Source organism: Xenopus laevis, chromosome 1L (assembly GCF_017654675.1).
Source record: "Xenopus laevis strain J_2021 chromosome 1L, Xenopus_laevis_v10.1, whole genome shotgun sequence".
Classification (NCBI taxonomy): domain Eukaryota; kingdom Metazoa; phylum Chordata; class Amphibia; order Anura; family Pipidae; genus Xenopus; species Xenopus laevis.
In genome coordinates, this window is record NC_054371.1 from 23,019,508 (window position 1) to 23,035,573 (window position 16,066).

General features: G+C 38.5%; 1 protein-coding gene across 3 annotated transcripts in view; it reads left to right on the top strand.

Moving 5' to 3' along the window:
* sh3bp2.L (SH3-domain binding protein 2 L homeolog) overlaps positions 1-1,323 on the top strand; it is a 63,796-nt gene extending 62,473 nt beyond the window's left edge. For 2 of the 3 annotated variants that reach the window (XM_041587617.1, XM_041587614.1), the window contains exon 13: positions 651-1,323. In XM_041587617.1, coding sequence (XP_041443551.1) covers positions 651-788 — 138 coding nt within the window. In that variant the 3' untranslated portion in view covers positions 789-1,323. The remainder of the gene's footprint in view (positions 1-650) is intronic. The other variant, XM_041587618.1, reaches the window with a different exon arrangement.
* The last annotated feature ends 14,743 nt before the right edge of the window (positions 1,324-16,066 follow it).

Here is a 16,066-nt window from a genome sequence, read left to right on the forward strand (position 1 = left end):
GCATCTGATCTGGAACAAAAGGCAGGAAGGACTGAGGGTACTTTGGATGCAAGTACCTTTACTGAAAGGGGTTTTAGGCACAGCTGACTGCTGGGAAAAGGTAGCCCTTTAATATCTACATGGTCTGTACAAGGCTTGTAAAGTCTTTTTGCCATGTTGTAGTTAGTAGTACAGGTATGGGATCCGTTATCCTGAAACCCGTTATCCAGAAAGTTCAGAATTATTCAAATGCCGTCTTCAGAAGATTCCGTTTTATCCAAATAATCCACATTTTTTAAAATTTCCTTTTCCTCTGTAATAATAAAACAGTAGCTTGTACTTGATCCCAACTAAGATATAATTAATCCTTATTGGAAGCTGAATCAGCCTATTTCATGTTTACATGATTTTTTTTAGTAGACTTAAGGTATGAAGATCCATATTACGCAAAGATCTGTTGTCCGGAAAACCCCATGTTGTTAGCATTCTGGATAACAGGCTCCATACCTGCTACCGCAGTTTTGTAGTTCTGTTTCTAACCAAGAAGGGGTCTGTTCCCGCTTTTGATTCCATATTGCTCAATACAGAAGAAATTTAATGAAATTACAATTGACATTTAGATGTGCTTCTCTATTTTACTGGTCCCATAAAAATCTTTTCTCTTCTTGTAGGACTCCAAATATTTCCTAGAGGCTGAACTGCTTTTCCCAGACGTTGAGAGTTTGGTGGAACACTACTACACAAACAAGTTACCAAGTCACAGTACTCTGGTTCTCCAGCATGCCTATGGCTGCTCTTTTCCCAGGTGACACAAAGAGAGCACGGAAGAGTCCTGGAGTTGAACAGGCGGTTATGAGCCGAGCATATAGTCCGGATGCTGAAACAGAAGACTATGGGCAGCGGTTAAAGGCTGACATTACTGCGTTGATAAACCAACTCAAGTTGCAGGCGCATCATTGTCAGAAATGGCTAATTTATGGCTAATCACCTTCAGTATGGGCTGGACTGCTGATCGAGGCCATCAGGGAATGGTGGAGACTTTGACTTTAGAGAGAGATCGGCTTTTTATTTATTTTTCTTAAGAAATCCAATCACTTGCTTTCTCTACTAAAATGACGTATTTCGTCGTTATTTTTGTAACAAATTATAATTTAAAAAAAACAACTTTTTGGTCTGACATGTCAACAAGTTGGTAAGACACTGGCAAAAAAAATTGTGGGCCAGGTGTAGGATTGGCTTCTTCATGTTTATGAAACATTTAGGGGCAGATTTATCAAGGGTCCTATAGTAAATTCTAATTTTCATGTGTCAAAATTCAGACATTTGAATTTTAATCCCCATATTCAAATGTAAATTTATCACACCTCGACCATGGAAACAGTCCTCATTCGAATATTTGCCACCTAAAACCTGTCGAGTCAATGGCAGAGCTCCATTGAGCAATTTAGAAATGTAAATAGCCTTCCTGACATTTGGGGGCACATTTACAAAGCTCGAGTGAAGGATTCGAATTAAAAAAACTTCGAATTTCGAAGTGTTTTTTGGGCTACTTCGACCATCGAATGGGCTACTTCGACCTTCGACTACGACTTCGACTACGAATCGAACGATTCGAACTAAAAATCGTTCGACTATTCGACCATTCGATAGTCGAAGTACTGTCTCTTTAAAAAAAACTTCGACCCCCTAGTTCGGCAGCTAAAAGCTACCGAACTCAATGTTAGCCTATGGGGAAGGTCCCCATAGGCTTGCCTGAGTTTTTTTGATCGAAGGATATTCCTTCGATCGTTGGATTAAAATCCTTCGAATCGTTCGATTATATTCGAAGTCGAAGGATTTTAGTTCCTAGTCGAATATCGAGGGTTAATTAACCCTCGATATTCGACCCTTGATGAATCGGCCCCTTAAGGTTTTTTTCAGGAGAAAAAAGTTGATTCGTACGAATCGAATACGAATCGAATATGATTCAAATTTTTTGGGTCGTAACCATTCTATCAAATATTAGATATTCAAATTTTGGCTTACTTTTGAGTATATTCGAATTAAAAAAAACATTCACATGAATTTGAAATTCAACCTTTGATAAATGGGCCTCAGTACTGTAGGCAGGTCTTGGGTATATGAGGTGCAAGAAAGCAGGAGCTTCCACCCAGGTGAGGTTTTGCAAACGGTTATGAGTTTGCTTCTCATCGTGTATAAGGTCTGGCCAGGTCCACTTGCTCAATATTTTGTCTACCTTAGCTAGAAGAATAGACCACAGTCACATTTGGCAGTAGAAACTGTGATGTAGACTACTCAACATTGTAGCCTATCATGACAAGCCATTTGCAAGAAAGTCTGTGGAAAAGACACCATGAGATCTTGCTTAATGCACAAATGTATGATCCTAGAGTTGCATAAAGTTACAAAATCAAGGTCACTGTGGCTAGAACAGACCACAGTGAGAGAGAGGTGACTGGGGCACATTTGGTAGGAGTCGCAGTAATGAAGGCTATGCAACATTCTTGCGTTTTAAGGAACATTCTTGCGTTAGTAAGGAAGTCTGAGGCAAAGACACCCCAACATCTAGGTGAAAGCCCATAATAATAAAGTTCTAGAAAAATCTAGCCTACCATGGCTAGAAGAGCAGACCACAGTGACTGTGCAAGAGGGAGATGGCTGGGGCACATTTGGTAGGAGTCACAGTGATGAAGTCTACTCAACACTATCGTTTTATGACAGTTAGTAAGGAAGTCTGAGGCAAAGACACCCCAACATCTAGGTGAAAGCCCATAATAATAAAGTTCTAGACAAAATCTAGCCTACCATGGCTAGAAGAGCAGACCACAGTGACTGTGCAAGAGGGTGATGGCTGGGGCACATTTGGTAGTCACAGTGATGAAGGCTACTCAACACTCTAGCGTTTTATGACCGTTAGTAAGGAAGTCTGAGGCAAAGACACCATTGTATCTTGATGAAAGCAGATACTCATTAGTCCAAGTGTTCCATTTCCCAGTAGTAAAGTTCTAGACAAAATTCAGCCTACTATCGTTCGAAGAACAGACTACAGTGACTATGCGAGAGGGGTGATGGCTGGAGCACCTATTCATCAGCCCAGAGTTCCCATGAATCAAGTCCCGGACATGATCTGTTGGCTCATGTATTGAATGTGACCCAACTAGACAGCTTAGAACTCTTCAAAACAAAACAATGTCGGTTACCCCTATGAAGAATATTTCATTAAAGTACTCACTCTTGTACTGTTTCGAAAATCTTCTTAGATGTAGAATAGACATGCGATTGTATAACAGAACATTCAAACAGCACACATTCTGTTACATGTTTAGAATAAATGGAAATATACTGGTTGTTAAAGGTACACTGACATTCAAAGAAAATACCTCAGATCTAACAGCAATGTACTGTAGATGCCAAATGGCAGTATAATGAGATCTGGAACCAATTGCCTTTTCTCAATAAGGAAAGCTATTGAGTTTAATACGGCAGGGGTATTGCTGAATGAACTGCTGTGTCCTGAGGAAGTTCTTAGGTGCAAGAAAAAGAATCAACAGCTTCATGGAGTTTCCTAGCTTGCGTGTTGCTTTCCAACTGAACCATTTCATTGCTTGAAGGATCACCGGTGAATATCACATAAGCATCATCCTTTACTCAACTCAGTTGAATATGTGGGCATTGGCTACTGAATAATAGATAATGGACTTGGGAAACATGTAGAAAAGATCAATAAACTGGTTATACATGGGACAATTTTAGCTGCAGACTCCACCACTCCCGACCGAGTCATTAGCTTATTTGTTCCAGTATTTGGGCGACAAACTGCCTGCTCTTCATGACTGGGGATAGTCCCGGATATCGATCAGTTTGGTTAGAAGCCATCATCAGGGAAGAAACACCTCACCCTCGTAATGCAGTCCCTTCCACATTAGCAGATATAGACCACCGTTATGATCAGATCAGCCCAACTGGGCCACCACTGGGTTGGCATGATGCCAGCTTTGTTCCGATTACATTTGGAAACCCTTAAAACTTCTGCATTTGTTATTTTATGTAGACACTTGCAATGACACTGAGACCTTTGTTAATTGTTGTTTTTCATCAATCCCACAATATTTTTGACGATGATTCTAGTACAATAAGACCAACAAGATGCATGTTAGACTAAATGCCAGGCTTCCCCTTCATGTTTTCCTCTAGTCATTGACAGTTTCCCTTGTATTTCTAGGGGTACTCAAACCTAGCAGATTTATTAAGGTTCGAATTGGAAATTCAAATTTCAATTCAAATTTTCAAGTTGGATTTTTGGTCAAAACTCACAAATTTGAGTTGGGAATAATCCAAACTTGAATTCTAATTTGAGATTTATCGTACCTGGTCCCTGGGAACAATTCAAATTTCACTATTCGCCACCTTAAACCTGCTGAATTCATGTAGAAGTCAATGGTACAGAACCAGTGATCCACTTGAAGATCTTAAAGGAGAAGGAAATTCTTGCAGCACTTGGGGTTCCCTAACCCTGGGCCGTTGCAGTTTTCTGCTGATAGGAGCACTGGCCCGGGGTTTCAGGTAAGTAAATACAATCACTTGGGGGTGCCTAATATTTGGCACCCCCAAGTGCTGCAAGCCTTTCCTTCTCCTTTAATAGCCTTCCTGATATTCAAGTTTTTTTTGCGTAGAAAAAAAACTCGATTCAAATTTAGTCTAATTCAGTTCGAGTTTTTGGGTCAAAAATATTTGTTAGAGTTTAAAATATTTGATTTTTTTTTTATGTAAGATACTATTCAAATTTCGAGGTCATTCAAGTTTATTAGAATTAGAAAAACCTCTAATATTCGACCTCTGATAAATCTGCCCCCTAGTGTACCCAACATCATTGATATTCCTAGGTGAAAGGACCAAAACAAATCACTGACGAGCCATGTAAAAATGTTTTTTCAGTAGGTTTCTGGAGCGGACATGAGTGAGTGATAAGTACAAGTGATATTGTGAAGCAGCTTCTGGATTATCACTTGACTAATTGTAGGATTTAAAAGGTTTTAGTGCTTTCGTTGCTGTGTTCCCAGCTGACTGACACAATCAATGCAAAGTAATGGCTCCATTACCCTCTGCTCCAATAAATGTGTTTGGTTAAGAAAAATGGTAGAGCTTAAGGGGAAAGAGTATTTTTGTGCTTGGGATGACTGTGCCTTTAATGTGTTGGTTACATACACTACAAGTTTTCTATGTGCAGAAACATGCACTGATAAGGATATTCTCTAGTGGATCAGTGTTCATGTGATGATGTGTATATCACCAATAAATTTGCACTTTATGTTGAATTGATTGATATTGTTAACCAGTGTACAGCGTGATGCGATTGTCTGTTTTTACTTTTATATTATACAGTATATAGGATGTGTTTCATGTTGATGTTTTGCTGGAATCTTGTTCACAGTCCAGTAAATAAAGCTGTAGCTGACAACATACATGAAGGTTCCCTCAAATATTAACCCATTGGGCCAACAATTAAATCACATAAAGACACATGCAGGGTTTCCTATTCTTTTAGTATGATGTAGAGAGTGATATTCTGAGACAATTTGCAATTGGTTTTCATTTTACATTATGGGGCCCATTTACTTAGCTCGAGTGAAGGAATAGAGGAAAAAAAACTTCTAATTTCGAATGTTTTTTTGGCTATTTTGACCATCGAATGGGCTACTTCGACCTTCGACTACGACTTCGAATCGAACGATTCAAACTAAAAATAGTTTGACTATTCGACCATTCGATAGTCGAAGTACTGTCTCTTTAAAAAAAAAAACTTTGACCCCCTAGTTCGCCACCTAAAAGCTACCGAAGTCAGTTAGCCTATGGGGAAGGTCGAACAAAAATCGTTCGATCGATGGATTAAAATCCTTCGAATCGAATGATTCGAAGGATTTAATTGTTCGATCAAACGATTTTTCGTTTAGCGCTAAATCCTTCGACTTCAAAGTCGAAGGATTTAACTTCGACAGTCGTATATCGAGGGTTAATTAACCATTAGTAAATTTGCCCCTATGTGTGGGGTTTTCTTAGTCATTTTTTATTCAGCAGCTTTCCAGTTTCAGCAATCTGGTTGCTATGGTTCAAATCCCATCCCTGTAGCTGTTTATGCCATTAGTTAATAGTGGTGAATACCAAAGAAACAGAGCAGAATTTAAAATAATTTTACAGACTTCAATCAGGTTCTTTCATTTCCCAGCTCAGCCTTGTTGTGGTCTGTATTTGCAGAGTTTATATGTATGACTGAGGAGCTGGCAGCCAATCAGAACTGTAGGACTATAGCTCCGGTGCAGACCACTGAAAAAATTATGAGAATCAATGACAGTCCTGTTTTGTAGTTAAAAATAATTAAATTGACAGGATACTTCTATGTTTTAAAGGGAACCTGCAATAGTTTGGGGCAATGGGTGGATTATGAGAGTTCATGGGCGATGATAATGATGTGCAAGGAAATACATGGCGGCACAATAAGCAAACTGGGGGGCCATAAAATGCCTTGGAGTCCATATTCAGACTGCTCTTTATATGATAAGAGCAACAGTGGCTGTCCGTGTTTCCAGCAATGGAACAATCTTATTCCAGGTTTTGCTAAAAGAAACACATAACATAAAGAAGATCCAATAAACAAATATAATCGCAGGTAATGAGATTCAAGGATCGGGGACTGATTGTAAAGGAGAAGGAAAGTAGTTAAGCACTTGGGGGTGCCAAATGTTCGGCACCCCCAAGTGAATGTATTTACTTACCTGAAACTCCAGGCTGGTGCTTATACCAGTGAGCACCATGGAGCGATCCTCTTCCGGCTTCTTTCGCATTAGAGGGAAAAGCCAAACTTTAGCTAAAAAGTCGCCTATTTCGTTCTACTGTGCGTGCGTCTGCCTCAGGAAATTTGAAGAAAGAAGAAGCTGGAAGAGGAGCGTTCCATGGTGCTCGCTGGTATAACCCTGGGACGGTGCAGTTTTCTGCTGATAGGAGCACCAGCCCGGGGTTTCAGGTAAATAAATACAATCACTTGGCGGTGCCTATTATTTGGCACCGGCAAGTGCTAAACGACTTTCCTTCTCCTTTAATCAAAATGATATTGGGCACTCTTTTTGGGCTCATTTTTTTTCATCTGCTACACTTTTCTGTTTTTCAGTTATCACTCCGATTCTTTTATTCTTTATTGGATTTGGCATATTTCTTGCATCGCTTACACTGTGGGAGTAAAATAAAACACTCCAGGCTGAGAAGTGCAAATAAAATACTATGGGTAGTAATACAATGGCGGAGATCATCTATTTTGTGTTCTGTTTTATGTGCCTTCAGGACCAGTAGGGAAATTATGAGGCAGGTGAAGGCTTCAACTAGAACACAGTTTTGCCCCACAGAGACATGTTTGGCACACACTAGGGATGCACCGAATCCACAATTTTGGATGCGGCCAAAACCCGAATCCTTTGCGAAAGATTTGGCCGTATACCGAACCAAATCCGGATCCTAATTTGCCTATACAAATTAGGGGTGGGAAGGGGGAAAAATTGACTTGTTTTGTGACAAAAAGTCATGCGATTTCCCTCCCTGCCCCTAATTTGCATATGCAAATTCGGATTAGGTACGGCCAAGTGGGTGTCAGTCAGGCTCCCCTCTTAACCCTTAATACCCTGAGGCACCCAATAGATCCAGGCTCTGCTGCTGCCTTTATACCCTTACCCAAAATAATGCATGTTACAAACCACAGGTGGGGGGGTCCCTCTTGTTTATTAAGGGCAGAGACACAAGTGGAGATTCGGGGAGATTAGTCGCCCGGCAACAAATCACCTCTACTTCGGGCGACTAATCTCCCTGAACTGCCTTCCCGCTGGCTACAATGTGAGGCAACTTTGGGCAACTTCAGGAAACTAAGTGATCCGAGTGCCATCCCACCGGGGATTTAGGCAGTTCAGGAAGATTAGTTGTCTGAAGAGGCAAAAGTGCCGGGCGATTAAATCTTCCCGAATCTCCATGTGTGTCTCTGCCCTAAGAGGGAAAGAGAAGATTCTGAAGTACAGCAATTCTTCAAAGGGATCCAAAACTTGATTAAACCTTAGTTCTTTTGTTCAGACATCCTCAGGTTTTTTTCCAGTACAACCTGTGAGAAGTATATTCCCCAAACAATACATTTGTGAGTTTATAGGCACAATGGTCATATAGCGTCTCATTTTTCCACAAAGACTGCGTCTGAATCTTAGGTCCCTATCACATTTTATCAGGGTTATCCTGCCTTTATGTTTTTGGAGCGTGGGAGTAAACTGGAGCACTCAAAATAAACCTCTCCCTGCACAGGGAGAATATACAAACTCCTTGCAGATAGAATCAAACCCCAGTAATACAAGGCAGCAGCACTAACAGCTGTGCCTCCATACTAGAGAAGTCAGTCACGTCCATGAGTTTATTGTTGTAGGTTATCAGAGTTTATGGGATTTACAAACTTTTTTTTGGCATTACCATTGCCCAGGAACAAGTCAAGGAAGTTTTTATTTGGGGGACTACTTTATAGTGGGTGAATAAGCTGGGACGGATAAAACGGCATAGAAAGGAATCAAAATTAATCAGGGTCACAATGACACCTAGTGGCAAAAATGGTCTTATGTCTTCCACTTGAGCTGAAGTTGTTTCTTGCTATTTGTGTTTGGGATTAAACGCACAGATTTACACCAAATTTATGCTGGGAAAAGACGAATAAAAATCTCTGCTTTCCAGTCAAACTCCTTATTCACAAAAAGTGTAGCATACAGGGAGAGGATGGCACCACACTCACTTAAATGGGTTGTTCACCTCTTAGTTAACCTTTAGTAAAGGTATTGGACCTGTTATCCAGAATGCTTGGGACCTGGGGTTTTACAGATAACGGATCTTTCTGTAATTTTGACCTTCATACCTTACGTCTACTAGAAAATCATGTAAACATTAAATAAACCCGATAGGCTGGTTTTGCCTCTAATAATATATCTTAGCACAAGGTACTGTTTTATTATTACAGAGAAAAAGGAAATACAGTAATTAAAAAAAATTGAATATTTGGATAAAATGGAGACTATGGGAGATGGCCCTTCCATAATTCTGAGCTTTCTGGATAACGGAGTTCATACCTGTATGATGTAGAAAGTGATATTCTGAGATAATTTGCAATTCGTTTTCATATTTTATTATTTCTGGTTTTTGAGAGTTTAGTTTTTTATTCAGCAGCTCTCCAGTTTGCAATTCCCGCGATCCGGTTGCTAGTGTCCAAATTACCCTAGCAACCATGCATTGATTTAAATACGAGACTGGAATATGAGTAGGAGATGACGTGAATAGTAGTAATGAGCTAAACTGTCCCATTTCACAAAATTGTGGAAACATTTTCGAAATAGATGTCAATAGGCTTTTTTACGCACAACAATTTTTCTCTCTCCAACTGCATTAAAGTCAATGGTCGTTTTTTCATATGGCGACTTTTTTTCTCCAAGTGCATAAAGGCAGAGACACGCAGCAATTCGGGGGGAGATTAGTTGCCTCACATGGAAACTTCGGAAGACTTCGGAAATTGAAGGGAAGCCAGGGGAGGCAGCTCGCGGATTAGTCGCCCCGAAGAAGAGGTGAATTGTCGTCAGGTGACTAATCTCCCCGAATTGCCGCGTCTTTGGCCTTAAAGTTAATCTGCATTTTTTTTTTATATAGCGACTTTTTTCTCCAAGTGCATTAAAGTCAATGGGCGTTTTTTTCTTATGGTGACTTTTTTTGTCCTAATGCATTTTCTCTCGCCAAATTTACACCACATGTTCCCAAAAAAAATTTCACATGGCGAAATTAAGAATTTCGCCGCAAATCCATGGCTGGCGAATAAGTTCGCTCATCACTACAGAATAGAAAGGTGAGTAATAAAAAGTAGCAATAACAATAAATGTTTAGCCTTACAGAGCATTTGTTTTTAGATGGGGTCAGTGACCCCCTTCTGAAAGCTGGAAAGAGTTAGAAGAAAAAGGCAAATTATTTAACAACTATAAATAATAAAGACTATTCTATAACATAATAAAAATGAACGTAAAGGTGAACCACCCCTTTAAAGAGATATGGCGTCACAGCACCAAGTGCTTAGTTTTCAGACTGATAAGCACTGGAGCCTGCGCGGTTTTTAATTTCCTATTCAAGTGACTGGCTTGCTGCAGTCATTGCGGATTCTCCACTGTCAGAGAAAATTACACCCCATGTGCCTTCAACCCAACATGCTTCTTTGTATGTTTACATCATGGGACTTTATAAAGTGATTGATCCATGCTTCCTTTAAAAGGGTTGTTCACCTTCGAGTTAACGCTTAGTATGATGTAGAAAGTGATTTTCTAAAGCACTTTGCAATTGGTCTTCATTTATATAATTATTTAGCTTTTTATTCAGCAGCTCTCCAGTTTGCAATTTCAGGAGTCTGGTTGCTAGGATCCAAATTACCCTAGAAACCATGTATTGATTTTAATAAGAGGCTGGAATATGAATAGGAGAGGGTCTGAATAGAAACAGGAGTAATAAAATTTAGCAAATACATTTGTAGCCTTAGAGAGCACGTGTTTTGTTTTTTAGATGGGGTCAGTGACCCCCATTTGAAAGCTGGAAAAAGTCAGAAGAAGAAGGCAAATAATTATCTATATAAGATACTAAAAGTTAATATACAGGTGAACCACCCCTTTAATCAAGCTCTTTTTTGTTCCCCACATATTGAAGTTGAAGAAAAGCACATAAAGTGCACAGAAAATATAATTTCTGCTTAATTATACAAAACGTAAGTCATGTCCCTGCTGTATGTAGCGCAGGCTGAGCAATCCAGTAACACACACAGCTGAGCTTTGAAGTTTCAAGTGCAACTGACATTGCTTCTTGCTGTTGGTTTGGAGCGGTTGTTCCCCTGGCTCCTTTCCACAATGAAGTTCCCTTTTCAGAGAGAGATACAGGATATTTGTTATTGTCAGGGCAGAGGGCCTAAATATTTCCATCCTTTAAACAAAAAACTCTCTCTCTCTCTTTGTGGTCCCGTTTCATAATGTTTAAACTTATCTGTAACAAAGGCTCTGTCTTTAAACAGTAACATCAAAACATGTTTTAAAGTAATGAAAATATCATGTAGTGTTGCGATGCACTGGTAAAACTAATCTGTTTGCTTCCGAAACACTACTATAGTTTATATAAACAAGCTGCTGTGTAGCCATGGGGGCAGCCATTCAAGCACAGGATACACAGTAGATAACAGATAAGTACTACTATAGTTTATATAAACAAGCTGCTGTGTAGCCATGGGGGCAGCCATTCAAGCACAGGATACACAGTAGATAACAGATAAGTACTACTATAGTTTATATAAACAAGCTGCTGTGTAGCCATGGGGGCAGTCATTCAAGCACAGGATACACAGTAGATAACAGATAAGTACTACAATAGTTTATATAAACAAGCTGCTGTGTAGCCATTGGGGCAGCCATTCAAGCACAGGATACACAGTAGATAACAGATAAGTACTATTATAGTTTATATAAACAAGCTGCTGTGTAGCCATTGGGGCAGCCATTCAAGCACAGGATACAAAGTAGATAACAGATAAGTACTACTATAGTTTATATAAACAAGCTGCTGTGTAGCCATGGGGGCAGCCATTCAAGCACAGGATACACAGTAGATAACAGATAAGTACTACTATAGTTTATATAAACAAGCTGCTGTGTAGCCATTGGGGCAGCCATTCAAGCACAGGATACAAAGTAGATAACAGATAAGTACTACTATAGTTTATATAAACAAGCTGCTGTGTAGCCATGGGGGCAGCCATTCAAGCACAGGATACATAGTAGATAACAGATAAGTACTACTATAGTTCATATAAACAAGTTGCTGTTTAACAATGGCGGAAATTGAAAAAAGACTATATGGCACAGGTTAAATAGTGGATAACAGATAACACCATTATGTTCTACAGAGATTATCTGCTGTGTAACCTGAGCCTCTTCTCCTTTGAATGGCTGCCCCCATTGCTATCCGGAAATTTGTTATACAGAAAGCTCGAATTACAGAAGGGCTGCCTCCCTTAGACTCCATTTTATCCAAATAATCTGAATTTTTAAAAAAGATTTCCTTTTTTTCTGTTATAATAAAACAGTACCTTCTGCTTGGTCCAAACTAAGATATAATTAATCCTTATTGGAAGCAGAACCAGCCAATTGGGTTTATTTAATGTTTACATGATTTTCTAGTAGACGTAAAGTATTGAGATCCAAATTACTGAAAGATCACTTATCCTGAAAAGGCCAGATCTGAATAACAGTTCCCATACCTGTATAGTAGATTTATAGACTGCACTATACTGTGCTTGAGGGTCAGGCAACTGATGCAAAAGTGGGGCAACCATGAAGACTTACCTATTGTAACAATGGAGGAACAGTGTCTTCAGCGTAGCCTTTGCTTTAGTGTAGAATTTACATTAATGATGCAGGGTCTCCCTTTAACTTTTAGTATGTTATAAAATGGCTAATTCTAAGCAACTTTCTAATTGGACTTCATTTTTTCTTTTTTATAGGTTTTTAATTATTTGCCTTCTTCTTCTGACTCTTTCCAGCTTTCAAATGGGGGGTCACTGACCCCCATCTAAAAAACAAATGCTCTGTTAGGCTACAAATATATTGTATACTTAAATTCTCCAAAGCATGCTAGTAAGTAAAACAATATACTTTATTTACATCAGTTATTAAAATACATAGGAAATAACCCCTCTAGCGCCTAACGCGTTTCATGCTTACCCAGCACTTAGTCATAGGCAGATTCTGCCTATGACTAAGTGCTGGGTAAGCATGAAACGCGTTAGGCGCTAGAGGGGTTATTTCCTATGTATTTTAATAACTGATGTTAATAAAGTATATTTTTTTACTTACTAGCAGGCTTTGGAGAATTTGTTAAGTATATGGTTATACCTCTGATTGGTCACTAGAGGTCTCCAGCATGCTTACAATGAATGTTTACTGGCTTCTACCTCCAATTTGACTAAAATAGTCTACAAATATATTGTTACTTCTACTTTTTATCACTCGTCTTTCTATTGAATGCCTCTCCTATTCATATTCCAGTCTCTTATTCATATCAATGCATGGTTGCTAGGGTCCAAATTACCCTAGCAACCATGCATTGATTTGAATAAGAGACAGGAATATGAATAGGAGAGGCATTCAATAGAACGACGAGTGATAAAAAGTAGCAATAACAATAGATTGCTGAAATTACAACCCCTTTAAAAAGATGAAGAGCTACGAGGCATGAAAACAAAGCACCCCAGGCTGGCGTTGGAAACATTTAATCAGTTTGAGCAGGATCAGACCAATATCGTAATGCAGGTATGAACCCTGTTATCCACAATGCTTGGGACCTGGGGTTTTCTGGAAAACTGACCTTTCTGTAATTTGGATCTCCATACCTTAATACTACTAGAAAATCATGTATACATTAAATAAACCCAATAGGCAGGTTTTGCTTCCAATAAGGATTAATTATATGATAGTTTGGATTAAGTACAAAGTATGGTTTTATTATAAAAGAGAATTTTTTTTAAAAAAAGTTTGAGTCTATGGGAGACGGCCTTTCCATAATTCGGAGCTTTCTGGATAACAGGTTTCAGAATAACGGATCCCATACCTGTACAATGAAAGTTCAGCTGAATGCTGCTTCTCAGCTCATTTCTATGTAGCTACGTGACCTGGAAAGGGTAATTGGGTTCAGTATGATCAAGCTCAAGTTGGCTCAAGAGTTTTTATGAATCATAAAGTGAAATTCCAAATTGCCTAACCACCTGTGGCTCTTTGAAGCTAATATGAATAAATTGGACTCCGCACAATATAAGGCTGTGTCTAAGCAGCAATTAACATTCCAAAGTGTCATTATACGTGAATTAAACAGAATTATTGTTCCATGGGAGTTTATTAAAATTTCTTAATTCATCTCAAGCTATATTATATTTATCATAGATGTGCATCATGTTACAGAAGCTTAGAAGTCCAATCACATTTCTAATCCTGTATCTTCTGACGTCCTTACTGTACAAAATTGAAGAACTTCAAAAAAAAGCAGTTTGATATGGAGGTATGTTTTATTATATGTATTATCTACTCAAAATTCCAGCTGTGGGTATTTTGTTTGATCGCTTGTCTCAGAGAAGGTGCTGGAAGCTTCTGTTATCTTGAGGGACATAATAATTAACCTTTCAGTTTTTATGGTCAAGTTTTTAAGGGGAAAAATCTGAATTTTTAGAGGGAAAAAAAAACACCTCACATTTTTCAAGATTTATTATGCTCCAAAGTTACTAAAAATACGAATGCGAAAATACTCCATCTCAAACCTGTAGAAGTCAATGGCAGAGGTCCCTTTTACAATCAGAAGATGTTTCTTACCTTCATGATCTTCAAGAGTTTCAGGCATTTTGACTTCGGGCGACAATTTGAAAAAGTAGTATGATTCGAATTGTCGCACAATTTTGTAGAGACTTTTCCCGCACGTACAATTTTGAGTTAGGTCAAATTTCTATTTTTAAAATAATGAGATAAATTTGAGTTTTGATAAATATCCCCCTTAGGGGGGTTATTTATCAAAGTCCGAAATTATCTTAATATTTTTTGCTACAAACTCCGATCAAATCCGCTCGGGTTTTTATACGCTTATTTATTACAACATTTTCCCGAAAATTAGCTTTGTGGGAAAAAAAATCAGATTTTCACAAATTTTTCGGTATTTTTCATCCAATTTTCATGATTTTACCGTAATTATTCCGAAAACTGTGGGGTATTGCCCGAAACCCAGCGTACATCAACAAATCATTGGCACTTCTCCCATTGACTTATATGCAACCTCAACAGGTCTGAGATTTTGATTTTCAGATTCTGACTTTTCCATCCTCGGGGTTTAATAAATTCCAAAAAATTCGTAATTTTATAAAAAACAAAAATCACAAATTGTTCATGATTTTTGCATTCGGAGTTTAGTAAATAACCCCCTTAGTGTATATTTTATGTATACATTGTGATTTGTGTCTGGGGATGTTGTGTGATTTACATGTTAGATAGTATGAGGATACAACAGATGCAAGATTCAAACACATCCTGTTTAACACACAGTTGATAAGTGTCCCCCCCCGACTTTTTTTTTTTACAAAGAGTAGTTGCAAATCCAGTCCTTTTGTCCTCAAGCTCAATTTTCCATTGTCCCTAATTCTAGAATGGACTGCCTCAGAAATCCATGAACCAGCTCCCTATGATTAACTTAAAGGGGTGGTTCACCTTTAACTTAACTTTTACTATTTGATAGAATGGCTAATTCTAAGCAACTTTTAAATTGGTCTTTATTATTTAGTTTTTATAGTCTTTGAATTATTTGCCTTCTTTTAACTATTTACAGCTTTCAAATGGGGGGTCACTGACCCCATCTAAAAAACAAAACAAATGCTCTGTAAAGCTACAAATGTATTGTTATTGCTAATTTTTATTAGGTATGGGATCCATTATCCGGAAACCCATTATACAGAAAGCTCTGAATTACGGAAAGGCCGTCTCTAGGGATGGGCGAATTTTTTCGCCTTGTTTTGCCTAAAAAATGACGCCCATAGACTTGTATGGGGTTGTGCATCAAAAAAAAAGAAGCGTGTCAAAAAAATTGTTTTGACGCCCATAGACTTTAATGGGCGTCTGCCACATTTCGCCGGCGGCGAATTTTTGGCCAAACGAAACGGGTCAAATTCGCCCATCCCTAGCCGTCTCCCATAGACCCAATTTTATCCAAATTTTTAAAAATGATTTCCTTTTTCTCTGTAATAATAAAACATTAGCTTGTACTTGATCCCAACTAAGATATAATTAATCCTTATTGGAAGCAAAACCAGCCTATTGGGTTTATTTAATGTTTACATGATTTTCTAGTAGACTTAAGGTACGAAATGATGCAAAGTTATACTAGAAAACCCTGGGTCCAGAGCATTCTGGATATTAGGTCCCATACCTGTACAATGACCAAGTATGAATCAGTTTGTTCAGAGTAGGATGAAACATTG